Genomic DNA, 26,565 nt, shown 5'->3' on the forward strand with positions numbered 1-26,565 from the left:
AAATCACTTTCCATCTCTTGTAGACATCTCAGCACTTCTACAGGTATTTGGACCAAATGCATTTTTATTCATCTCCCTTATTTCCTCCTTACTAATTCTCTGCACTTCCTTGATTCTCTTTCCTCAATCCACACTCCTTCTCTAATTTTCTACATTATTTCCTTGAAAGCTGTGCCATGTAAAATATATATTAAAAACTGCATGGTTTGGTGGTAATGAATGAAGACAAGACAACATCAAATATTGAAACAGAATTTTTTTACTGTACATTTCTAAAAACAACACACTGTGTTTACTGGGGGAGACCCAGGAGTACATGTTGCTGTGAAAGCAAAATATTTTACAATCTTTGCTTAATGAAGGATTTCAACTGCTCAACAGTTCAGGCATTGGTGCTATGCGGACCAATGCCCTCCATACCATCATACGTGCTGGCATTTGAACTGCATGCTGATAACAAGCAGGATGTTCACTCTCATCTTTACTCCAGAGGGTAGAAGTATTCCTGGATCATAGTGGTGGTCTGTGCGTTTGCGTGGTTTTTGAACGTGCATTTGTAAATGCAGTCAGATATCACATCCACGGACTCTTTCAGAACAAATCCTTAGCCCATGCAGTCTACCGCTGAATCACGTCTTGAAAATCATAGCCGCTCAATATCAATTTTCAGCTTTTTCTATTATGTACAGAAATATGTTAGTGATACTTATTTACTCTAGATCATGAATTCTCTAAATGCTTTGCAATTTTACATCCAGAATTTTTTTTTTTTTTTTTTTTTTTTAAACAGTCCTACTTAGCACTCCTTTTTTGGTTGATTTTCTATATCTCTCTATATAGTTTTTTTATCATTAGTAGTAGTAGTGGCCTGCGTTGCCTTGTGAGCTGAAAGATATTTAAAATAAACACACTTCTCAAAATATACTAATGCTTCTCAGTTTTGAGATTACTCTTAAAGCACTGTACCTGCCCAGCACTTAACTGTACACTGTTAGGAAAAAAATAGATTAGATAAATAATTATGTGGCTGAATATCCAGATATTTGTAAGTGTTGGTGAAGACTAAGCCAGATCTTTCACATGCACAAAATCACAACTTCAGATATGTACTAATGTTTCTAATATAATAAGCTAGAAAAAAGCCTTTCTGCCTTCTTGTAGACAAATATTGGTAAAATTCATTTGAAGTGTATATTAAGGAAAGAATAAGAAACCAAAATGAAACCTACAAAGTAGCAGCAAAAGCTCTGATTGGCCAGTGTAAAAGCAGATTTGTCGGAAATAAACAAGTACGTTTAATCTACCTGTAAAGGTTAAACGTGCCACTTCATTGATTGTTTATAACTGAACACTGTTAAAGATCAGTAAATCTGGGGTAAAGTAAACAATTTTAACTATGCCACATATTTTGTCCCCAGTCCTCTTTTTACTGCTCTCAGACAGGACGGAACGTGAGGGTGAGGTCAGCACTCCGGTGTGGGATGATGTAGCGCTCCTCCCTCAAGAGACGCAGAAGCAAATCCTGGGTGTCCTGGGGCCAACGGTAGATTCTGGTACTCTGAAGCCAGCTGGGTACATGAGCCTGTAAGAGGATACGAGGGGTAGCCGTGGGTTAACATGCACAGTCAATGTACGTAATCCTCTGGATTCATGGGCCTTTTACCTGGAACCTAACTGCCCTCATCTCTTTCCTGTTTATAGTCTACGCAAAGCTGTAAACTTTATTTGTCCTTTTCTTTTCAATCAGTTTTTTTGGAGGGTTTTATTTCCTCACATAGGTTTTACTTATGCTTCCAATGCGGGGTGATGGTGAGTGGTTTATTAAAGGGTCAGTTCACACAAATCACAAAGACATGCCCGTCCGTCCCCCCAATCATGTGTTGATCAGTCTTACCTTGGCTGCATTGGGAAACATCACAGGAACCAGTCTGAAGTTCAGGCAGCCTTGCTGGATGTACTCATTTTGAATCTGTGCCATTGTGAAAGGATAGTCAGTGATAGAACTAAACAAAGGCTTCACTCATGAGTTCAACCAAAATGTATTTTCCTTGTCACCTAACATTGACACAATTACACATTGTGATTGATGCTCTGACAGAAAGCAGAAGAATTTGACTGCACTCTGCTCTGGCACACTAACACAGTGAGGAATCTGGGAGGAACGGCTGTTTTCAGTTCCTGGGAGGTATTTCCTCATTCTTCCATGCAATTGAAAGGTGAGAGGAGGTACTATAATGATACAGAAAAGCCACAAGAGGGAGACATTGTGAGAAAATATTTGCTTCTCAGTTCCTAAGAGGCCATTTACCTGGTTGTGGATGTACTTTGTGTGCAGGCCATGCTCATCGACTCCATCTCCTTCCACATCCGCTTTGTACTTGGGGCTGATGGCCACAATGATCAGCACTGATTTCTGTCAAAACAATCCTCACTGTCAATTTTTCAGCACAGCTGTGATAAGAGTTGAAGAATTGCCTAATCAAACTCAGCCGTCACACTTACATCATTCAGAAAACGGTCCATCCATTGGTTGATACCCATGCTTCGGATTGAACTGTCAAACATGTCGAGCTGAGGAAAGGCAGAGCGAGTGAGAATATTTGAAGTGGAGTGAGCATCTGCGGGAAATCAAAGGCTGATGGACTTACTGAGGGTCTAAAGCCTTGGTCCACGAGAAATTTAACAAACATGAACATTTCCTTGGCTATGTCCACTGAATATGTGATAAAAACTCTTCCTGTCAATGAGGGAGGGGAAAAACAGAAAACAAAAAACCCATCAGTCATTATCCTGAACAGAAGGGAAACATGAAACAGAAGGGAATGATGCATGCTTTGGCACATGGTGGGACTTACTGCACTCCTCAGGAAGACTGATGGTCCTCCTGATCTCCTTCGTGCCTGATCCTGCGCCTGCAAGGTCGGAGCAACCCACGCTGACCTCATGCATCACGTCTAGAGGAGGTGTTGCATAGGGAGGCGCAGAACCACAGTGACCATTAAGAGCACCTTTAAGTTGCTGCCCATTTTGAGAGAGATTCCTGTGGAGGGAAATGATGAGAAATGACCACAGAGTGACTCACAACATACGGTATTGGGGAAAGTATTCCACCAGTGAACCAATGCTGGAATTAGTAGATCATAATGACAAACATTTTCTGGTGAGGTTGAGGCTCCTGGTGTCGGGCTGCTGGGTAACCCGGGTCTTGATGACAATAATTATCGCGTCCGCACAGGTTTGCTGGAGGCCAGCACGCGCGCTGTTTCAGACAGCTTCCCTGCATTGGCATGTGGCCTGCAGACAGACACAGAGGAGCAGACATAAGTTCCTCTTTCAGATGGTTTAGCAGAAATGAGATGCAGATTGTCCTGCTTCTGGAATGCAATAGCACATTTACTGTTTGTTCTTGAGTGCTAAAATTATGGTTTTAAATGATTGCTGCCTACAACCAATTTTTTTCAGTGACATTCAATATCATATGTCAAATTCATAGTCACAATATGACCAATTATAGTTATCATTTGTTATGGGACACTCGATGTTTCCATGTTATTGAGCGCCAGCCGCAAAGTAAAGATGTCTTAAAGTGGGCATGAGTTTGGTGTTTTAGTGTCCTATGACACAGTATCAACAAACAGGGCTGAAAAAGGAAGCTAAAAGCTACAGTTCACCAGCTTGTCAGTCCCTATAGAATCCCATTTTAAAATGCTTAACATTTTTACAGCCTGTTAGAATGTGGCACAACAGCGCTGACTTCTGTGTGAATTTGTTTTCCTGCTCACCTGGTTGGATTTTTTTTTTTTCTTCACAGGCCTAAAGTTGTGGGTGTGATTGTTTATGCTGAAAGGTTTCAGTAAACAGTAGAGAAACCTATGGATTACGTATTTTTTTGTTTTCCACGTAAATCTGTGGACTCCAAACATGTCAGCAAAAACTGAGACATTGTAAGGGATTAAGGTACAGATTATTTTTCCTTTAATTTGTGACCTCTTTTACGGTGTTCTGTGTAAATATTGGATAATTTTTCAGATCTACTTAAATGAAACAATCCAGTGGTAATTCACTGACATACTCACATGGCATATGTGGAATTGGCATTTTAACATAGTTGATGCTGTTGAAGTCCGATTTGAGCGGTTGGGGGGGCTCCAAGTACTCTGCATCGTCCACAGAGTGGCTCCGGTGCTGGCTTGAAGGGCCTATGGGGTCTTGCTTATACTGCACTTTCTGTCTTAGGCTAACATGCCAAAAATCTTCCATGAATGGGGCATTCACGTGTCCCGAGAGTGGTGCTGCTGGGGAGTTAATGCGAAACTGGTGCTTATACTGGTTCTCAGGGAATTTACTCAAGCCCACTTGTTGTGCTGCCCGCTGTGGAGGCTCAAATTCACGGGCCTCTAGCCTTTTGACGGTCTCTGTGTGTGCGTTACACTGTTCACATGGGGGGAGCCGTTCCAAGTCCAGAGTCTCACCCATTTCAACAGGAATGCTATGATGGGGACAAGGCCCTGAAAGCAAGAAGGAAAAGATCAACAGGTTTTTACTCACTTCACTTAAAATGGCATTTTTGGCAAGCTGATAGCTCTGTGTCTGTGCCTTCCTACCTTTATAAGGGTCCATTTTTTAATTTTATTTTACCAATTAAAAGTGTCTTTGGCCTCTGTGGTGAAAATGAAAGCAGTGTTAAAATAATCTGTTGCAACATGGCACCTTAAAGACAGACACACACAAAAACACACGCACGCACATACACACACACACAGCAAAACGCCCTACATAAAATCAACATGGCGGTTACAAACTGAGACTAGAACCACAGGGAAAAGCATTACCCTTAATATGGCAAACGCTTCTCGGTAGAAGTATTCATGTGTTCTTTTATTTTTCACACTGAAACAAGTGAAAACGGAGGATCTCTACAGGTGGGTTGAAGCATAACCTGATCGTGACAAACAAGTACAAAGGTCAGAATCATTCATCAAAAGCAATGCCAGGTATTTCTTTTTAAACAATAACTAAAAAAAAGAGTCAAAAGTTAACATGGTGTTTGACATTACAAGTTAAAGAACAAAGCCAATGTGTTTTCACACCTACCTTCGCTTAAAGCTGCTCAGCCTCAGCACAAACCTGTTTTGTGGCAAACAGGAAACATTCCCGCTGCTTGTTCCTTCCTGTCTTATGCAAATCCTGGAAGTCTCGTGACCCATTTATGCAAAAGGTGTGGAGCGTGAACTCCAGGGCTGCCAATCAGGTTGCTTCTTCAACCAGGTAGGCAGGCTGCAGCTAGCCACATTCAACTGTTTTGTTGGAAAGGTGTCATGTTTTGTTTTCATCACACATTGTGAAGCAATGAAATTGAAGCAGCAGGGGGGAAAAGGATACACAGGACTTGACAGGTAAAGAACATATACTACAGCATGTATAAAACGGTACAGTGACCCATTTTCAAGGCCATCAAACAAGAACATGTTTTTGTTTCATAACTAGACATGATCCATATCACACCCAAGTCTGATTTTCCTTTTTTGTTTTATAAATAAACTGTATTGACAAAGGCCCACAGTCGGGCAAAAGGTTGTATATAATGGTTCTTTGAGCAAAATGCATACCATGTTTTTGTGTGGATGGGAAAAAATGCAGTAACTTCTGGGTCTGAAAAGAGAACTAGTTTAATATCTTAAACTTGCATTCTTTCTGATGTTCAACACTGGTCATTCCTGTGCTTGGAAGAAGAAACCAAGAGGGGTGTGTCATTAAGCTAGATTACTAGGTTAGCAAGAAAGTCTTGTTTTAAGTTGTTTGTCATGAAAGTGGCTTTCTTTCTACCTGACTAAAAAATTGTGGTAATTTAACCTGAACAGGAGTGGGTTATGTTCAGGATTTCTTTTTACAAACGGCTGGACTTGCATATGCACTTGCATTCTGATCTGCTGCTCTTTTACAGCGCAGTTAGTAGAATGCAGAACACACACAAAGAGCACCTGTCAATCAATAAAATTGATTTAACTTCTGCCAACAAACTAAATTTCCACATCGCCTTTATTAAGGTACAGGCCAGTTTTAAAGTTCCAGAGCTCTACTGTGAATGATAGGCAGAATTCATAGGGATAATTTTGTATGGAAAAAGATCATATGACACAGCAAAGAAAGGCCGCCTCAACAGAGAAAGTTGCAGAAATTATAGCGTGATATCTCTCATCTCTGACTGGGGTTTTAGGTTTTGTCAAGTCAGCTTATACAAAGAAAGCCTGACTTATTTCCTTGGTAGTACACCCTTCAGTAGTACAGAAGGTTGATTTTAAAACAACAAGAGTGCCCAAAATCAACCTTCTGGGTTAATAATGTAACTTTAGTAACCAGTGACTGTTGGTGACGATGTCAGTAGATGTACTTTATATGTTGGCATCACATACAGTAAAAACATAGACGTAGGACCCCGGTTGGAAAAATTCAGCCAATATGCAGTTCCTTAAACCTGCCTTCTGTCTCAAGTCCACCTGATGACGATAGCTGTGAATGCAAAAGGACTCCCAGTCCCATAGAAGTCCATGGAAAAATGGCTTTCTGACTTAGAAGGAAAACGTTTTGAGAGGTTAAGTTTATGGGCTCAGTCACTCATTTTGGGTCATATTGAATACAAAATAAATTTTTAAATCTCAGTCATAATTTTTTTTAAGAAATAGAGGCTTATCTGTGGCATTAATTCACAAAATATCTGTTTATCTGTTGGATTCAGCTTTTTGGGACATATGTATAACTTCATAGCAATCAAGAAATTGTTGAGGTGTTTCAGAGCAGGTCATCCATCTGTCCAATTTGGGCTTTTGCTGCAATCTAATATTGTTGTATGTATTGAGAGCCATGACACCAACATAGGTATTTCAATCTTTCTTTCAAGTCCTCTCACTTCATTTGACATTTTGACACCTTTTCAGAATTCGTCCCAAGTATCTGTTTTTGCAATATATTATGTTAAACAAGTTTTTCATATACACCATCTGCGTATATGCTGATACTGTTCTACCTGTGTAAACCAACCAAACACATCATTCTGGCTTTAGGTTAATATCGAAGTTGATGAGTTTCCGGGGATACAGCCTATAAAAGTAGGTAAGTGTACCTTGATTCACGGCTTGATTCACAGTTCGTTCTATTCTGTAGGTTTTAAACTGGTTAGCACCACAGACACAGGGTTGCTGGAATATGAAGCCTTATGATCCACCACTGAAAAAACTTTCATGGTAGTATTTGTGAGGACAGAGCCCAGTTCAAGTGCCTTCTCATTACAAGTCAGTACCTGGACCAGCTCTTGCCGGAAGCGGCGACTGACCATACAGTAGAGTAGGAAGTTTGTGGTGGAGTTCAGGTTCTGCAGCATGTTGGCAATGTCTCCGGCAACGTTGATTGGAATGCTGTAGTCATTTCTATTAAAATTCTCATTATTGTAGTTGGTCCTCAAGATGCAATACGTGACAAAACGAGGAAGGCTAAGCACAACAAAAGCCACAGAGACGGTTCCCAGCAGGAGAATGGTCCTCCTCAACATGCCCCTCGTGCTTTTACCCTGCATGACACGATACTCCTCTTTAGTGAAGAGCTTACTGGCATTGCACAAATGGTACCCAATGAGGTAATTGAAAATGATAACCAACACGATCGGAATTCCTCCTGAGAGGAATGTAGTTATCCACACTATAACAGTAGTGTAGGTCTCATTGCGGTATAGACATCTGGGCAATGTGATGTTCTCTCCATCCACTGTGAGGTTCACAGGTGTGACAATATTGATCCAAGCCAGAGGCACAGAGACCAGGTGGGATACCAGCACAATAGCTATGCAGGTAAGCTTAGTGACCCTAGTTTGTGACAAATGCTGTTTGACAGCCGTGCTGCGGAGGACCAAGTAACGCTCGATGGTGAACACCACCACAATCCAAGAGGAGCTGTAGAGTGACCCATACTGCAAAAATCCCAGAATGCTACACCAGGGGTAAGAGTGCCAGAAGGGCTGCAGGGTCCAGAAGGCGAGAGTTAGGTCAATAAGAATTACCCACACCAAGTAGAAAATGTCAGCAATAGCTAGACAGCTGAGGTAGATGATGGCTGTGCTGGACATCCCACAATTACGGAAACAGATCATGTAGAATGTGAAGAGGTTTCCTAGAACAAAGAGTAGGAACACAGGCCCACACTCGTTTATTGATCATTTGGTCAAAGATAAAAGCTAAAACTAAGGATGCATATGATATTGTACACATCCACAAGATACAGTAAGTAGCAAAATTAATCTGATGTCCAGTTTTCACACATTTTTAACTATTCAGGAACTATTTAGGAAACTTCATCTCATGGATTTCATCAAGGATTTGGTAGCTAGCATACATCAGTTAGCTAATGTTGTTGGTTACAGAGTAGCTGTGTCCAAATTCAGAGGCTACATCCTCCTGAGGCCGCATTTGTAGGCCGATTACATCACAACGACGCGACAAAGGCTTGAAGACTGAGAAAAAAATAATTCAGATGACTTTTTTCTCAGAATTCTGACTTTTTCCCAGAATTCTGAGATTAAAGTCAGAATTCTAACTTTTCTCAGAATTCTGGAGAAGAAGAAAAAAAAGATGTGCCCACTTTTTCTTTTTTCCAGTGGCCCTAATCCTCGTCCGCAGCTAAATACGCAATGTCATATTTCTATTTCTACTTGTCTTGTGCATTGTTATATTTTGATGTCCATTATTCTTGATAGATCGTGGAAAGCCAAACGCAATACAAACCTGGAATGCCGATGACACAAAGTAAAGGGTAGTAGATCTTCTGGATAGTAACAAAGATGGATAAAGTGGCTCCCTCCATTGTTTGCTCACATGCTAATACCTGCAATAAAACCACTGGATGTACAGTAAGACAAATAATGTTCAGGGCGTCACATTGTGCAGCTTTTTAAGACCTACTTGGAAAGTTTTAGGTGTAACTGTTAGGATAACATATTGTACATGATGACAACTGTTGAGTTTAAGCTGCTAAAAATAGATTTACATTTTGTAGGCTACTTTGTTGTAAACTCAAAATAACTCTACATGAAAGCTGGCCTACTGTGTTAGGTGGGTTTCATCTGGGTGTAACTAAAACAAAGCATTAATGGTTTCTGAAGAAAGTTATGTTTTCTTCAAATCTCTGTCACTTGGAAATTGCTTGTCTGCGGCCCTGTGTTACTTGAGAGAAGTTAGGGATCCACTGTAATCTTGATGACATACAGAACCATACATATAGCTTTATTCTTTCATCCTTTTTTACCTTTTAGAAGCTTCAAAACTCTGTATGAATATAGCAGTCTTTACTATTAAAGTGAACTAAATTAGACTTACCTAGTTTCTGCAGGATGTGATTGCTGTGCTCCTTTTAGCTATAAAGTTGCCACATAAAGGGGAGTTTTTCCACAGAGATGCATCCCAGCTGGTTATGAGTCCACAAAGACAATGGTATTGATAATATGAAGGAGAGATGCTGAGGGAGCTCCACCTGCTGCTCCAATAAGGCTTTGGGAGGGGGGAGTCACACCACCTGACATACGGTTGAAAGGAATTTTCCTACACAGTGGAAGCTCATTTCTGGCAGCACTTATAACACACGCCTTTACAAACCAAATTAAGTTACTGAAATGACCCCCCTCCCACTCGTGTGTTTTGAAGGAAAAAACTTCAAGCAAAAAAAATAGACAGAATTTATTTCTTCCTCACTATGCAGGTTTGTGAAACCTTTTCATTGGACAGCTCCACTGAAATAGAAAGTCATATGAATTTGAAATGAAACTCTGAGATTTCTGATAATATTTTGTAAATTTACAGTGAATTGCTCATCACAATTACTCTACAAGTTTATCCTCTAACACATTTACATCTTAAATCTGGGACTCTCCACCATTATAGTCTTAGAACTGAAGAAGATTCTCAGATGAGAGGTGAAACGTTTCCAAGCTCCTTAGACTACGATGACCTGGATGACACAGGCACATTTACATCTCCTTTTTTGTCCTAATCCTTGCTTTTTGGAACATAACTTTTCCTTTGACTTCCTCTGAGTATGTTGTCTCTCTAATTTTGAAAAACTTGAGAATACACTTTAGGACATTATTGTGTGCTTTGCATATTACCATTGCAGTGCTGAGCTCAACTAAATTGCAAAATTTCAAGGCAGATTTTTCTTTTTAAAAAGATGTGCCTCCCTCCTTTTGAATGTAGTACTGATTCTGCAGCTGGTGTCCGTCTAAAATGGTAGGTTGCACATTGATGGAACATCAAAGCTGCTCCCATTCCTCACTGGCAGCATTGACTTTTTAAGCTCTAAACTCTCCCAAAGTAAAATTAGCAAATTATTTTGGATGGTGGTGCTGCTCAACTTTAATTCCACTCACAAACAATCATATATTCAACCCACCATTACCTGTGATCCCTGAGCGTGTCGGCATAAGTGGAAATTGGAGCGAGAGTGGCTGAGGAGAAGTGAGTGTGCGTTTGAAAAGGAGTGGCGGCGTTTGGACTGAGTGAAGAGCGAGCATGGATTTCCTCCCCTCTATCCCCTGGAGCCCTGGACCCCTGCCCCACTCACTGTATATATAAATCACTGTGGTTTCACTCTTGTGTCAATAATTTGTCACCTTTATTGCTTGCCAGAACGCTGTCTGCGCTTGAATCCATCTGTTAGCCATGACAAGCTGTACAGTGTGATTAAAGTAATTAGAAATAAGTAACATAACTTGTTTTATAAGGCTGTGATCAGGTGAGATGTGGTGCTACTCTAAAACTGCTTTTTTGTGAATTTAGCCAATTAAATTCAACAAGATTTAAACAGATGTTTCACAAGCTGTATGGCTGATTTATTTATTGATTTTTTTCCAAAAAGTTAGCAAATCTCTTTACTGTACTCATACTAGCTGTCCTCTTTTCTGCCTTCAAATCCTACTGATCAATAAATCAAACAGCAGTGTACAAACAGAATGCTTTAGCTGAGTTTGGAAAATTTGTTGTCATGGAAAAGAAGTGATACCTTTCACATAGAAGACATTGATTTGTCAAACATAGGCGCAATAATCATTAATGGCCATTAATGGTAGTGTTACCAGTTGGTGAGCCAGAGACCTGCACTTTCAGTGACTTTAATCCAGGGGTAGGCAACCTTTCTGATGATGAGTGCCATTTAAAATTTCCTCAGAAGTAAGTGTGCCATATGATTGCATTATGATTCACTCAGATATACACCTGGTTTATATCTGACCCAGATAGACTGCAGGTCATAACTTCTTACCTGAAGTTCAGTTCACCTGACACTCGGACCGTCGGCTGCCTTGGGTCTCTCCTCCTCCTGCCTCCCCTCTCCCCCAGCCACCTGCTGGCCTCCACCACTTGTTAATGTTACTGAATCTGTGGAAGCTCCGCCATAGCCACCACCAAACAACTGAGTTATTTTTACACACCGGCCAGCGTCTGGCCAATCCACCACCTTTCATTGTTTATACCGTTCCAAAAAAAAAAAAAAAATCATCGGCCCACCGAGCAAATGCCTGGTATGCCCGATGGCCTGTCCAACTATGGTCGTGCCATCAGTTAACCCTTCGGGCATGCGTGCCTAGGGTTGCCGACCCCTGCTTTAATCCTACTTATATATGTAAGTTTTTGAAAAAAATCTACTTCTAAAAGTACTTTTATTGCACCATGTTTATTCACTCATGAGCTGCTGTAACATCAATTAAATGGCTGAATTACCACCTCAGGTGTTTATTCAGGTGTGTTGCAGCAGGGACACATTCAAAAGTTTAAGGACCCCATCCCTCAACGACTGGAGTTTGACACCTGTGACCTAGGGGAAGCATGTATAATGCAAACAGAACTGGTCCTACATGGAACCCTGTGGAACTCCAATATTAACCTTAGTGTGTGAATAAAACTCCCCATTTACATGAACAAACTGGAGTCTATTGGAGAGAGATATGATTCAAATCAGTGCGGCACAGGACCTTTAATACCTGCGGCCTGCTCTAATCTCTGTAATAAAATACGGTCAACAGTATCGAACGCTACACCGAAGTCTAGCAGGACAAGCAAAGAGATAGGTCTATTTGTCACAGGTCATAAGAAGATAATTTTTAACCTTCTGAGTGATGAGGTCCTAAACCTGACTGAAACTCTTTAAATAAACCATTCCTCTGTTGCTGCTTTACAACAATTCTTTAAAGAACTATTGAGATAAAAGGAAGGTTGGAGACTGGCCTACAATTGGCTAAGACAGCTGGATCAAATCTTTTTGAGTAATGGTTTAATTACTGCCAGCTTAAAGGCCTGTAGGGGTACATATTAATGGTACATAGCCCACAGACTTATCATATTTAAGATTGACACATTATTTAATGGTAGGACTTCTTTGAGCAGTCTTGTAGGAATGGAAATGGATTACTGAAGTTATTCACTGCATACCAGGCAGAATCGTACGCAGTGAGAATGTCACACTATTAACATGATAATCAGGCATAGAGCAGAGCAGCTACCTAAACTAAACTCCCACGGTGTTGGCACATTTCATTCAAGAGGATAACAGCAGGCGGATTATATCCTTGACTTAGCTACAGCAATTTCAGAAAGACATCTACAGTAATGTAATGTATTTGCTACTGCTGTGTAATCCATGTTTTTAAGAAATTATCAGACAAATGAAGGTTTTCAGGGAATACTGTAAAATCTTTAGTTTTTAGAGTATATGTCACAACAAGATCCAGAATAAGATTCCTCCTCCTGCTCTGCTGCTAGCAACAGCAGCCTCCTGTGACTGTGAGGGCTTGTTACCAGTTGTGCTGGTACTAACATGGCAGTTAATTTGTCACATTTTGCTGCATCTATTTTTAGTTTCTTTTTCTCTCTTTTCAGCTCCACCTTTTGACCACTTCAAGTTGTGTGAGGGCACAGGGAAAGTAGGGCCTGGCTGCCACTGGCTCTCTTGCTCTGTGAGCATTTAGTTTCTCTTGGTTTCTCAGGCAGGTGCACACACACATGTAAAACACTGGCATTGGTCATAATAAGTGTCTTGGAAAGAGTGTAAAATGTTTATTGGTCTTTTCTGAGTTCCAAATGCCAAATCACTGAATTAACAAAACGAGTCATGTTAATAAAAAATGGAAATGAAAGATACAAAGGAGAGAAGTTAGCGACACTTAAAACCCATTTAGCTGTACAACTGAAAAATGAGGATTTACCAAAGGCTTTGATACCATCTGCATTAAGACCAGACCAGACCAGAGCTGGTTTCCATTTATTTTCAATGCGTTTCACATTCAGACTCCTGTCACATGAACTGGTCCAGAGCTCCCCTGATCATATACTCCAAATGTCTCTCGAAGGATCACCTAAAAGGGTTAAATAAAATCAAAGACTCAATATAATCGTGTCACTTAAACATAAAAGAAGAAGCAGCTCAGGAGGTAAGATGGTCCTGGTTCAGGTGCAGCCTGTTGATCCTGCAGGCTCGGGTGGAGGACGTGCAGGAGGAAAAACCCCACGATCTGTTTCCAAATGAAGATTCTCAATCAAAGACATTTATACTCTTAAATGAAAATCTTTCTTGTCTCCCAGCTACAAAATAACACACCAGTGGTATAAAGACAGAAACATTTTCACCCAAATAGCAATGAGGGATATGTCAAAATCCTTGTACGTTGCTGTGATTTACAAAAATGTGGCAGATCGTTTGTAAAAGAACCTGCAGCAGCAGCAGCCTAACTAGAAGCTTTTGTGACGGGAAGGCAAAAAAAAAGAAAAAAAAAGTGGACTGTGTCATGCTCACCAGGAGAAACTTTATGCAATAACACGTGTAACTGAAAAGTAGAGAATAAAGCGATGAATTCTCTTTTATAGGAAATGAGAAAAAAATATAGAGCCTTCCAATTCAATCTCTAGAAAATAATAGAGAAGCTACAGTATAATACACATACAGATTAACTGTGCCTCCTCAGGTACTTGACTTCCTTTTATCATTATTATTACTTTTGTGCAGAAGAAAATAAAATCTGAAACGGAAGCAGACAAACTAAAACAAGCTTTTCTTATTTACATTGAATACAAGGAACTGCATTAGCACAACCCCCAGTTAACCCCAGTTCCATCAGCCTTGTTAACTATGGCATTTACAGAGTTCAGACACTAGGGGGGCGTGTCGGAGACTGAGGGCGGTGTCGTCAGGGGGTTTGTATTGGAACTCAAGTTGAGCTGAGGAAGCTGTACACATCCCTAACATAAAAAGGCCAGGCTGAAAAGGATCCATAGTTTTTTTGTTTTTGTTTTTTATATAGCACTGCTGTAGCTAATCGTGTCCAGGCCTCGAGCTGACCCCGAGAGAGAGAGAGAGACAGAGAGAGAAAGCAAGAACAGGGTGTGGGGGGTGGTAGCGGTGGGTTAGAGGTTGTCCCCGGGCTGGTACTGAGGTTCGGTGGCTGTGAAGTAGTCTTCCAAGAAGGCTTGCAAGTACTCAAAGGTGGGCCGCTCCTCTGCGTCCTTCTTCCAGCACTGTAGCATCAGCTCGTGCAGCGAAATGGGGCAGTCCTGTGGGCACGGCATCCTGTAGCCCCGCTCCACCTGCTCCAGCACCTCTCGGTTGTTCATACCTGAAAATTAAATGCAGGAAGCAGGTGAGAAAGAGCGCTCGGGAGCTCTGCCTGGGATCACGCAGTGATCAAATTCAAAAAATCAGTTCTTAACGTGCTGAATCTGCAAAGGGTTGTTTAATGAAGATCTGTTTAATTAAAACCTCTAACTGAAGAAAGCAAAATCTACAAAATAATGTTACTAAAGTTTTGAAAAACATGGCCTAGTCTGAACATGTCGTGCGTTGTCGGTCTTAAGTGCTCCTCAGTAACATTCAATATTCACTATTTACTGGCACTTATGCTTATGTTGGTTGCTGCTGTGGTCTCCCTACTGTGTTCTTCTCTTTTTGCTTATTTTCTTTTCAGTAGGTGATCAAACAGACACACAGCAGTGGATGGAAGCAGCTACAAAGTTTGCTTTTCTTCACGTTGGAGGTTGTTAATCAGGTGCTTTGATGAAGGATTCCTGTCGGCTTTTTCTCAGTAAAGATTTGAATGTTGATTACAGCTGGTTGTTCTGGATGCTAGAAAACCCCTTTTTTGACTCCACCTGAGCTCACCATCTTTTTGAGTTACTCAATGCATTGTTGCAGCCTTATATTGACCAATACAGAACAATGGGAAAGGACAAGGAACTCAGTGAACATCGACGAAGAATTGTAGATTTATACAAGTTGGGAAGGTCTTCTGGAGCCATTTCTAGACAAGTGCTGATTCAGATCATCAGTTGAAACAACTGTACTCAAGTAAAAGTTATTCTGATGGTCTAACATTGGTTAGGTTGTTTAGGAACAACTCACGATCCACTGTGGCTCGAAACCTGCCAAAAACTGGAATCTGCTCAAACACACAGTCATTGTCCTCAGTGCTTGACTAAAATTTGAAGCCAAATGCCTTCTGGAGAAAAGCTTTATGGTCAAATGGGACAAAGAATTGAACTAGTTGGCCACAATGACGAGAGATATTATTGTAGTAGTAAAGATGAGGCAAAGCTGAACTCTGTAACAGTGTCAAGCATGGTGGTGGTAGCGTCATGCTCTTGGGATGTTGTGCTGCTAGAGGCTCGTGGTACATTGCACAAAGTGAACGGAATAATGGACTACCTCCAAATTCTCCAACCAGACAGCCAGACAGTTGAAACTGTGTTCTAACACAGAGGCCTTCCCAACACACCAACCTCATGCCTATTAAAATTTGTGGACTATGCTTCATGCCAACCTACTTCAATGAACAGTCAAATATCCAGTCTGAAGTATGCTAGAAGCTTGTTGTTGGCTCCCAAAAGTGTTGAAGTGAAACTTGCCACGAGACATTTAACCAAATTTTACTGATGTTGTATAATTTTGACCCTGAGATCAGATAAAATTCAATATAAATTCAAATGATGTCTTTTCCCTTTTTAAAAACAGCTGAATTCTACGGGGTCTCTTTCCAGATGATCTGAGAAACCTTCCAGTTTTTAACTGAATCTGGCAATAATCTTCATCTCAAGTGTCTCCTGGGTAGGATAGTTCTCTTTCTTGAGTCCATTTTTCTGCTATTTTGTCCACTACCTTATAAAGCTGTTAAGGTGCTGCTTTTCCCTCAGCTCACTTGCAAGCTAACCATCCTCACCTGCTCTCTACAGCAGAACCAGCCCACCAGCACCATCTGGTCAAACATGTTCCCCCTCCCTGCATGGAGCTGTATACGGAGTACGCCCCAGCCTCTCCCACTCTCTTTCTTTTTGTTTCTGTGTAAAATGTATCTTGTCCCACAGGGCAGCAGAAGTAATTAAGGGTTAGCTCATATTCTGGCAGGGAAACGAAGGTTACCCAAGCGTAAAGGAACATTTTAATCCCATAAACAGCAGCAGGAGCTGCCTGTTGTGATAGCTGTGTGTACTTTGGTAACTGCTCAGTGTTTCGCAGTTCCCCTTTATTGAGCCCCTTAATCAGTGTAGACTGACCGGCTCAAGGTGAAAGCAGCTGAGCGAGCAGAGCTTAGCTTCTACTGCACCGTTTGATCCTTCCCCTTCCTTACCTGGGTAAGGCACCCGACCCTTGGTGACCAACTCCGTCAGCAGGATGCCGAACGACCACACGTCTGACTTGATGGTAAACTTCCCGTACAACGCGGCCTCTGGGGCGGTCCACTTGATGGGAAACTTTGCACCTGAAGGAGAGCAGTGAGACCACATTAGTATTAACGAGGAGAGCATGTCTACACTTCAGGTTTATTCAGTTTAACATGATCCTTTTTTCTGTTATACTGGGCCTTCACAGTCCCTTATCATTTTAAACTAGCTTGATGAATTTATCTTTAAAGTACACACATATACACATATACATATATATACATGTGTGTGTGTGTGTGTGTGTGTGTGTGTGTGTGTGTGTGTGTGTGAGTGTATGTGTGTAAATGCATATTATTGTATATGTGGTGGCCTTTCTCTTTTAAGTGAACAATGCTAACATGTACAAATTTGATACCAGCAATACAGCCTGTAAAAAAATTTACAGGATAAAAAGGAACATTCACGTTTTCTCTTAGGTTCCCCTTCACACGCTGTCATTGATTGTAACTGATTAAACTTTAAAAGTACTTCCTGGGAAAAGTCAGGAAGGAAATTAGAGACCAGAGATTAAACATCAGAGGTCTGACTTTTAAAAGTGAAGTGAAGCATCTAGCAGAGAGCAAAGAACATGTGTGCAACAAAATGACTTCATTTGTCAAAGGGAGGAAAGAAATTACAACATAATGACAGTATCTGCTGAGCACATAGAAATGGCATGAACAGCTGCTATGAGCTTCAACTAACCAGCTGGGAAATGACGATATTTACAGTATTCTGAGTGCTGACACGTACATTTGTTATAAACGTTAATCTAACATGACCCATAATTCTGCATGAAACTGTCTTTCTGCACATTTAAAGTTCAAATGTGGAAGAAAATGTTCCTTTGTTGAATTAAAAGGATTAAACCCAAGAATTATTTTATGAGGGCACAGCAACGTTTTGGTGTCTCTGAGACAGACTGGTGATCTGTCCAGGCTGTACCCCATCTCTCACCTACGGTAGCTGGAATAGGCTCCACTTTGTCCATGACCCCGAATTGGGTAAGCGGATGAAAATGGATTGATGGATGAAATGGCAATTAGATCAGAAAAAGGTCTGTGGATATTTATTTATACTTCCAGAATGCAGAATGTACAAATATGTTTTCTCCAAATCAGGGAACAGCTAGCACAACCTGATATCTGAATATCTCAAAGGCTTCAAGGGTCAATAGTGAAGTAACATGATGTCCAGTTTAAAATCTCTCTGTGTCTCTGGGGCAGGGAGTGTCTTCCCTCAATGTCTGTGTTATTGAGAAAAATATTTGGAGCTGACTGGCTGTGCTGGCTAGTCATTTTCTTGTGGGTGTAATGCAAAGCTTGCAACTCCCAGAGCGAATTTCCTCCATGATCTAATGCAGTCAGGCAGCATGTGAGCTTGTGTGAGTGGGAGCATTAAGTATGTGCATTTAACATCGTTTCTGAGCGAGTTGGAAAGGAGTTAGAAGCCCTACCTTGTCGAGCCGTGTATTCGTTGTCTTCGATGAGCCTTGCCAGGCCAAAGTCGGCGATCTTGCACACCAGGTTGTCGCCAACCAGGATGTTAGCAGAGCGTAGGTCTCTGTGGATGTAGTTCATCCTCTCAATGTAGGCCATACCTGCTGCCACCTTGAGAACAGCACAGAAGGCAACAATAGCTAAAGAAATTTCTGTCTCAACTGTGAGTTGCTCTCACTTCACGAGAATACATTTAATAGCATCTATATCTATTTATCTATATCTATATCTAATGGTAGGTAAAGCTTGTTTTTTGATAGGACAGCCCTCAGTAAGATATGTCGTTGCAGTTTGGATTGGTTTGATTCAACTTCTCTCTCAATGACTCTCTATTTGCTAAAGATTTGGGTCAAATAAAAAGAAATTGACAATAGAAGCCCTCAAGTTATCTCTTAATGAAGTCCTCTAATCACATGATTAGAGCAATCATAAAGTTGCAGTTTTGAAAAGAGGACAACAAGAAGGGTACACTGAAACCAGTGTAGAATCATATTTTATAAAGAACAAAGCTGTAGAATTACTGGCACAAGTTCTGGGGTTGAAAAAGTAAGCCAATGCAGAAGTGCAGTTTCTGGAGTGGCCACTAGAGGCGGACTTTAGCCTTTCGTTGTTCTAAAATGCTGGAGCAAGAATCCTAACAGAGAATACTAGAGAGAGCGTATTTCTCCTGTACTGGCTTCTCTTCATTGGATCCCTTTTAAATCCAGAATCTATTTTAAATTTATTCAAATATATCACATATATTCTAATCTAACCAATGTCAGACCATATTCTAATCACATATTAGAATATATGTGATTATATTGAATAATCAGGCCCTATCTTAGCTTAAAAGACTTCATAGTACCACATATTGTAGGGTGTACATTTATATAAATCAAACTGAATTGAATTGCATATTTACATTTTATTCAGTGTCCTAACGGTTTTGGGATATTTTGGAATTTATGGTTGCACAAACAGATTTTGCTGCCATAGCAGGACCATTTTCAGGACCATAACCTGAAGTCTGTGGCATACCTGTGCAGCCATGTCCACCAGGTTAGGCAGTTTTAACCCTCGTCCTTCTCCATCCTTTAAAAAGTCCAGTAAGCTTCCTGGAGTAGGCATAAAAACATGTTATGTTGCACACATGTGCACAATAAAATAAATAAAACACAACTTTATTAAATCAGTTTTGGTTTCCGTGCCCTGTGCAATACAGGAACACAGGAAGTGTTTGTAAATCTGAAGTAAAATAACCTTGAAGAAAAATCAGGTGAATATCTCTTAGAAATAAGCCACAAAAAGCTCGCCAGCTACAAAAATAAATATTGGATTGGTGGACCTAAAAAGATCCCCACATAAACTTCTACACTCATACAATTCCACAGTGGATCGGCTCTTTTAAAGGCACTCCTCTCCAGCTTAATTGGCTGACCTAGATATGGCAGGCTCTGCACGCAGCAGACACAGCAACGTACATCAAAGTTTCCATTCTTGCATTCTCTGGTGATTAATGCGCGTCCACAACGCTTTCTTGTGGCATCTCTGAACCCCAGTGTTTTGAAGGACTGTTTTGCAGGCCTTAATCATCTCCACTCTCTTTGAAAGGCAGGGTTTGCCATTCCAGAGCGCTCACTCTTCAGACTGGAATGAAACAAAGTGCTTTGACAGACATTTTTTTAACTGGCCACAAGTTTCACTTTTAGGCCACAATATATGCTTTTTATGGCTTTAAAAAAAAACAAAAAACACCCAGCACGCCCCTGCGGGCGGTTTATCCTTCAAGCTCGGGTCCTCTACCAGAGGCCTGGGAGCTTGAGGGTCCTGCGCAGTATCTTAGCTGTTCCCAGGACTGCGCTCTTCTGGACAGAGATCTCCGATGTTGTTCCCGGGATCTGCTGGAGCCACTTGCCTAGCTTGGGAGTCACCGCACCTAGTGCTCCGATTACCACGGGGACCACCGTTACCTTCACCCTCCACATCCTCTCGAGCTCTTCTCTGAGCCCTTGGTATTTCTCCAGCTTCTCGTGTTCCTTCTTCCTGATATTGCTGTCATTCGGAACCGCTACATCGATCACTACGGCCGTCTTCTTCTGTTTGTCTACCACCACTATGTCCGGTTGGTTAGCCACCACCATTTTGTCTGTCTGTATCTGGAAGTCCCACAGGATCTTAGCTCGGTCATTCTCCACCACCCTTGGGGGCATCTCCCATTTTGACCTCGGGACTTCCAGGTTATACTCGGCACAGATGTTCCTGTACACTATGCCGGCCACTTGGTTATGGCGTTCCATGTATGCCTTGCCTGCTAGCATCTTGCACCCTGCTGTTATGTGCTGGATTGTCTCTGGGGCATCTTTACACAGCCTGCACCTGGGGTCTTGCCTGGTGTGATAGACCCCAGCCTCTATGGATCTTGTGCTCAGAGCTTGTTCTTGTGCTGCCATGATTAGTGCCTCTGTGCTGTCTTTCAGTCCAGCTTTGTCCAGCCACTGGTAGGATTTCTGGATATCAGCCACCTCCTCTATCTGCCGGTGGTACATACCGTGCAGGGGCCTGTCCTTCCATGATGGTTCCTCGTCTCCCTCCTCTTTCTTGGGTTTCTGCTGCCTGAGGTATTCACTGAGCACTCGGTCAGTTGGGGCCATCTTCCCAATGTATTCTTGGATGTTCGTTGTCTCATCCTGGACTGTGGTGCTGACACTCACCAGTCCCCGGCCCCCTTCCTTCCGCTTAGCGTACAGCCTCAGGGTGCTGGATTTGGGGTGAAACCCTCCATGCATGGTAAGGAGCTTTCTTGTCTTTATGTCAGTGGCTTCTATCTCCTCCTTTGGCCAGCCTATTACCCCAGCAGGGTACCTGATCACGGGCAGGGCGTACGTGTTGATGGCCCGGATCTTGTTCTTACCATTCAGCTGACTCCTCAGGACTTGCCTGACCCTCTGCAGGTACTTGGTGGTTGCAGCTTTTCTAGCGGCCTCTTCATGGTTCCCATTCGCCTGCGGGATCCCCAGGTACTTGTAACTGTCCTCTATGTCTGCAATGTTGCCTTCTGGTAGTTCATTCCCTCAGTTCTGACTACCTTCCCTCTCTTTGTTACCATCCGACTACACTTCTCCAGTCCGAACGACATTCCAATGTCATTGCTGTATAGCCTGGTAGTGTGGATCAGTGAATCGATGTCTCGTTCACTCTTGGCATACAGCTTGATGTCATCCATGTACAGGAGGTGGCTGACAACTGCTCCGTTCCGTAGTCGGTATCCGTAGCCAGTCTTGTTAATGATCTCACTGAGGGTGTTCAGGCCTATGCAGAACAGCAGTGGGGACATTGATCTTGTACAATTCTAGGCATTCCAGTATCCAGCTGTGGGGCATTGAGTCATAGGCCTTCTTGTAATCAATCCAGGCAGTGCACAGGTTGGTCAGTCTGGTCTTGCAGTCTCGGCTGATTGTTCTGTCTACCAGTAGCTGGTGTTTTGCGCCTCTGGTATTCTTGCCAATTCCTTTCTGTGTCCCGCTCATGTATTGACCCATGTGCCTGTTCATCTTAGCCGATATGATGCCTGACAGGAGCTTCCATGTAGTACTGAGGCAGGTTATTGGTCGGTAGTTGGAGGGGACCGGTCCCTTCTTGGGGTCCTTGGGGATCAGGACCGTCCGGCCTTCAGTTAGCCATTCCGGGTGTCTCTCGTTAACTAGCAGCTGGTTCATTTGTGCTGCCAGACGCTCGTGGAGTGCAGTCAGCTTCTTCAGCCAGTAGGCGTGAACCATGTCGGGCCCTGGTGCTGTCCAACTCTTCATACTGGAGACCCTTTCTTGGATATCTGCCACTGTGATGGTTACTGGACCCTGTTCAGGGAGGTCGCTGTGGTCTGCCCTCAGATCCACTAGCCACTGAGCATTGCCGTTATGGGTTGCATCCTTCTCCCATATGCTCTTCCAGTATTGCTCCGTCTCCAGCCTTGGTGGTGCTGTTCTCTTATTGTTCCCTTGCCACTGAGAGTACACCTTTGCTGGTTCTGTGGAGAACAGCTGGTTTATTCTCCTGCCTTCTATCTCTCTGGTGTACCTCCTCAAGCGGCTGGCCAAGGCTGTGAGTCTTTGCTTGGCAGTTTCCAAGGCGTCAGGTATGGACAGCTTGCTGTATTTCTTAGGCACCTTATTTGTCGCACCTTTCTGCAACTCCGTTAGTTGGCTAACCTCCCTCCGTGCTACTTTGATCTTGCCCTCTAGCCTCCTTCTCCATGGAGGGTACTGCCCCTTGTCGCTGTTCAACTTGTAGCCAAGCATCTCACTGATCACTGCTGCCGTATTGTAGATCAGCTTGTTAGTGGTTGTAGGTATTGCCCGTAGTGCTGCATTAACATCATCTAGCAGACCTTCTGAGGGTACTTCACGTAATCTTGGTAACCGGCTACGGGGGATCCAGGTTTCAAGCTTGGCCATGATCCTATTTTTCAGGTCAGTTCCTCTCGCACTCAACGATCCTTCTCCTATCGCACTTGGGGCTATGTACCCAATCTCGGGTGGGGGTGATGATATCGCCCCCCTGACCTGGCGTCCTGACTCCTCCTTGCCGTAGCATTTGTGTTGTACCTCGTCAATCTCTAGCTGTGAGAGCAGTCCCTTCTTTCGAATATTGGAACACTGAGCTACTAGTTGTTTCGCCGTCATTGTGGATGTTGGGTATCGAAGAATCCATAGGTCCCTCATCCTATTCATGTAGCCCCTTCCGCCGGGGTTACTTTTTACTGAGATAGTGGTCAGTGAAGACACATACAGGGGCTTGGACTGAGCTGGTCACACAACCAACATACAACATAACATAGAACTTTAAACTCTTCTACTAATGGAAATTAACTTTGCTTTGCAAAACTTGGCTGTGTTACGTTTTCTGAGTCTGCAGCTTACGCACAAAACCATACCAAGAGCTATTTCTCTTGTTTGGTGTTAGTCCTTTCCTCTCTCACACTTTGTTTCTGCACAAGGGTGAGAGAGGCAAACTCGCTGACATGCAACCAAAAGCAATGCAAGGTCAACTGCTTTACAACCCATTTTTGTCACACAGAGCTTTAAGCTTGTGTCTCCATTATTAGTTTTCTCTTTCAACAGAAATTCTGTAAAAATTCATCTTTTTCGTAATTGAATGGTGATGACAAAATTCTTCTATTCTTCTTCAATAAAATCACTCTACATAGTATAAGATGCTTGTAAAAGCGAGAGAAACTGCATATTTTGAAACAGGAAACTGTTGCATCAACTCTTATTTTATAAAAATAATTATTTTTTAACAAGTGAATAACTAGCACTTTTGGGGTGCAATGAAAAACGCAAGTAAGCAGCTGTGGATTGTGGGTGTGTTCCATCTACCTTTGCCCATGTACTCTGTGACGATGTAAATGGGCTCCTCAGACACGACAGCGTAAAGCTGCACCAGCTTATCATGACGGAGTTTCTTCATGATCTGAGCCTCCTCCAGGAAGGACTCTGGGGACATCGTGCCAGGCTTCAGAGTCTTCACTGCCACCTTAGTGGTGCCATTCCACGTTCCTGGTACACAGAAGCTGGCATCAGTACAGTGGGAAAATGCATTCGTGTCATTTCAAAGTCAAGCTTGACAACCCTGTGCTCTAACCCGAAGACATGATTGGCAGGTGTGAGGCAACTGTAGTTTAAAAACATGGGGAAAGTCTTGCTTTGAAATGACAACGAGATAAACATGCAAGACAGGAAGCGATCGAGAGACTGAGGGAATAATCTTTCATGCACAGTGGTTGGGCTGAAGGATAATTAAATGTGTACGGGATTTGGAGCGGACATTGATTTGAAATGGCTTTTAAAGGCTTGGAGAGAGATTCAGCAGGGCTTTAAGAGTCACAATACGCCAACATGGGAGCGGATAATCCTTTGTAGGATGATCAACAAAGGCAAGCCTGTAAGCTCCTCACTGGTTACATGTCAGTGACTGTAACACAGCACGGCTATGCCTCCAATATGCACTCTATCAAAATACTGTGTGAATGTAGGTAAAGGTATGGATGACTTCAATTATTTTATTGAAGCAGTACCTTTTTTATATTATTTTTTACAGTAAACATACAAGAATCTTAGGAAAGACAAATTTGACCTACTTGTTTATTTTAAGGGGCTTAATTTAAGATTAAGCTCATATATCAGAGTGGGCTTCTGTAGCATCGTGACTGTGCTTTCAATTTTGGAAGTCAGGACTGGTAACCTGCTGCTACAGTGGCCCAGAGAGGTCAAACATACTGCAACTGAGAAACCATCAGCAAATAGAGAAATACTGCAAAAGCACACAAAAAGTATTGTTGTGTGTGTTTGTGTGTACTTTTGCTGAGTATTTTCTGTTTGCTGGTGTTTTCTTAAGCTGCAATGCATTTCACCTTTCAGGGCCACCTCAGTGTTCAACTGGAATATTATAAGAATGCAAACATACACTGTGGGGTGGAAAACTATTCTTATAGGTATCAGCTGATTTTCAAAGAGACTTTATAGTTTATGTCTTAAGAAACTAAAACAAAAATCCTGTGGGAGTGCTGGAGAGGGATAAGAAAGTTCCAGCTTGCATGTGAAATGGCAAAATAGCTTCTTGGCACAATTATGAATACATAGATGAGCATAAAGGAGACTCCACGTGTACTTGTGGGATGGGCCAGAGTGAAAATTTCAAAGTTTGGTTTTGAATTTTCTTACCATAAAACACATCGGCAAAACATCCTGTTCCCAGCTTTACTTCCAACTCAAGTGCGTCTCTGCTGATCTCCCAGGCATCATGACTCAAGCCCACAGTGTCAGGGATGTAGTTCACACACACGCCCGTTAAATTAAAGCACAAACCATCCGCACTCTCTACAGGGGAGGGGGGGAGGTAAGGCAAACAGGGTTAGGGGAAAGGAACATGCAGTGAGGTACACATGGAAGGAGGCCATCTTTAGGCTGTGAGAGTTTCCTGACACACTGGATGATTTTTCCAGATTATTTTGGCAGAAAAGTTTGGAAAACAAGGACAATTTGACTGGCAACACCCTCAATCTAAGAATTACCAACATTTTTGCCCCATGTTCTCATTTGATCGAACCCATCAGATTATTGGCCTGTGTTTTGGACTGTGTCTGGTGTCTCCGTCAGCTCTGTGTGGCTCCTTCCGAGTGGCCCCCTTACTAGGAGGCGACTCGATCCGTACCCATCCAAACCTCCCCAAACTGCCCATTCCCGAGACGCTTGATCAGCTGCAGCGACTCCCGTGGGATCTCCCACACGTCTTTGGTTTTGACGGACAGGTCAGCGAGGCGGGGCATGCCTTTGTGGCAGGGAACCACCAAGCGACAGCAGAGCCCCGCGGCTCGATCTGCACACAGCACACGGCAACGCGCAAAAAAGAGCAGAGACAGAGAGAGGGAGATGTACAGAGGGTTAGCGCAGCACCCTGCAGGAGACAAAGACAAGCTTCAGAGTGGCACAACAACTGGAAGCATAGTAAACATCAAAGCTGAGAACCAGCGCCTCTGTTTTCACTTTCTGGTGGGCACATGAGCTGATTACAGGTGAAAAGATTCAGGATGTGGCCTCTTTCATCCATCTTGATCATCAGATTAATCAGTTTGCTTACAAGTCACACGCGTCTCATACTTATAAAATTAGAGCGTTGTGATGTAGCACTGGCGGATGAACTTTTCACAACTGGCTTTTTATGTAATAACTTGTTAAGTATATTCTTCCTAATAGCCAAAACGAATAGAAATCTATTAAAATGTTCTCATTTTCTATAATATGATTTCAGAGCATAGTTAGAGTTGGAAGTCTACCCTCTGAACTCCCAACAATCTGTAAAACAAGCGAGTAATGATGTATAGACTGTTGGGTGGTGAAGGGGTTAAAACAGCAGCCAGAGATACAAACGCCAGCTCTGACATGTAGCCAAACAGCCAAACTGGGGGTCGGTTGTCATTTCAAATTGTTGGCAGTCTACCTCTGAGTGTGCTATAAGTTCACAAGCATCATCTGTTGCTGGAAAGCTAAAATAAAACAGTACCTAGCTCTGCAGTTACAGCTGAAATTTAAATGACTTTAATGGTTATTTCTGGCCTGGGTTGGTAGAGTATCACAGTATAACAGTAAAAGTCTTCAACACTCAATAGCAACAAGCAGAACTAAAGACTCTAAAGGCTTCCTGTGGCTAAGGGCATGGCGACGTGCACACGGTTTACGATAACAATGGCCATTTACGTAAAGAGATAGCTGCACGGTAAAATGTATATATTTATAGTTATGTAACGTTAAATCATAGGTACTTTGTGTACTGTGAAAAGCATTATCGACCATACTTGTTTAGGACGATGA

The 26,565-nt window shown here is 42.3% G+C and overlaps 3 protein-coding genes across 6 annotated transcripts in view; all 3 read right to left on the reverse strand.

Moving 5' to 3' along the window:
- Window positions 1-241: 241 nt before the first annotated feature.
- Window positions 242-5,189, reverse strand: traf3ip2a (TRAF3 interacting protein 2a). Its single transcript, XM_026143384.2, has 11 exons — window positions 5,095-5,189; window positions 4,833-4,939; window positions 4,605-4,660; window positions 4,077-4,508; window positions 3,153-3,294; window positions 2,856-3,040; window positions 2,649-2,737; window positions 2,503-2,571; window positions 2,309-2,413; window positions 1,895-1,969; window positions 242-1,582 (listed from the first exon to the last, which is right to left on the reverse strand). The coding sequence occupies exons 3-11, from the start codon at window positions 4,618-4,620 to the stop codon at window positions 1,436-1,438; spliced, it is 1,260 nt and encodes a 419-aa protein (XP_025999169.1). The 5' UTR covers window positions 4,621-4,660; window positions 4,833-4,939; window positions 5,095-5,189; the 3' UTR covers window positions 242-1,435.
- A 1,619-nt stretch (window positions 5,190-6,808) lies between these two features.
- On the reverse strand, window positions 6,809-12,428 carry LOC113006348 (putative G-protein coupled receptor 139). Its single transcript, XM_026142266.2, has 2 exons — window positions 8,772-12,428; window positions 6,809-8,160 (listed from the first exon to the last, which is right to left on the reverse strand). Exons 1-2 carry the CDS (start codon window positions 8,848-8,850, stop codon window positions 7,151-7,153), a joined length of 1,089 nt encoding a protein of 362 aa, XP_025998051.2. The 5' UTR covers window positions 8,851-12,428; the 3' UTR covers window positions 6,809-7,150.
- Window positions 12,429-13,073: 645 nt separating this feature from the next.
- The window catches only part of fynb (FYN proto-oncogene, Src family tyrosine kinase b), a 100,300-nt gene continuing 86,808 nt past the window's right edge, over window positions 13,074-26,565 (reverse strand). For 3 of the 4 annotated variants that reach the window (XM_026193788.2, XM_026193789.2, XM_080289860.1), the window contains 6 exons: window positions 25,409-25,573; window positions 23,575-23,754; window positions 19,238-19,314; window positions 18,175-18,328; window positions 16,646-16,777; window positions 13,074-14,641 (listed from right to left, as the gene is read on the reverse strand). In XM_026193788.2, coding sequence (XP_026049573.1) covers window positions 14,433-14,641; window positions 16,646-16,777; window positions 18,175-18,328; window positions 19,238-19,314; window positions 23,575-23,754; window positions 25,409-25,573 — 917 coding nt within the window. In that variant the 3' untranslated portion in view covers window positions 13,074-14,432. Of the gene's footprint in view, window positions 14,642-16,645; window positions 16,778-18,174; window positions 18,329-19,237; window positions 19,315-23,574; window positions 23,755-24,918; window positions 25,075-25,408; window positions 25,574-26,565 lie in introns of all 4 variants that reach the window. The other variant, XM_026193790.2, reaches the window with a different exon arrangement.

The sequence above is a fragment of the Astatotilapia calliptera genome, chromosome 15 (genome assembly GCF_964374335.1).
Source record: "Astatotilapia calliptera chromosome 15, fAstCal68.1, whole genome shotgun sequence".
NCBI lineage: Eukaryota > Metazoa > Chordata > Actinopteri > Cichliformes > Cichlidae > Astatotilapia > Astatotilapia calliptera.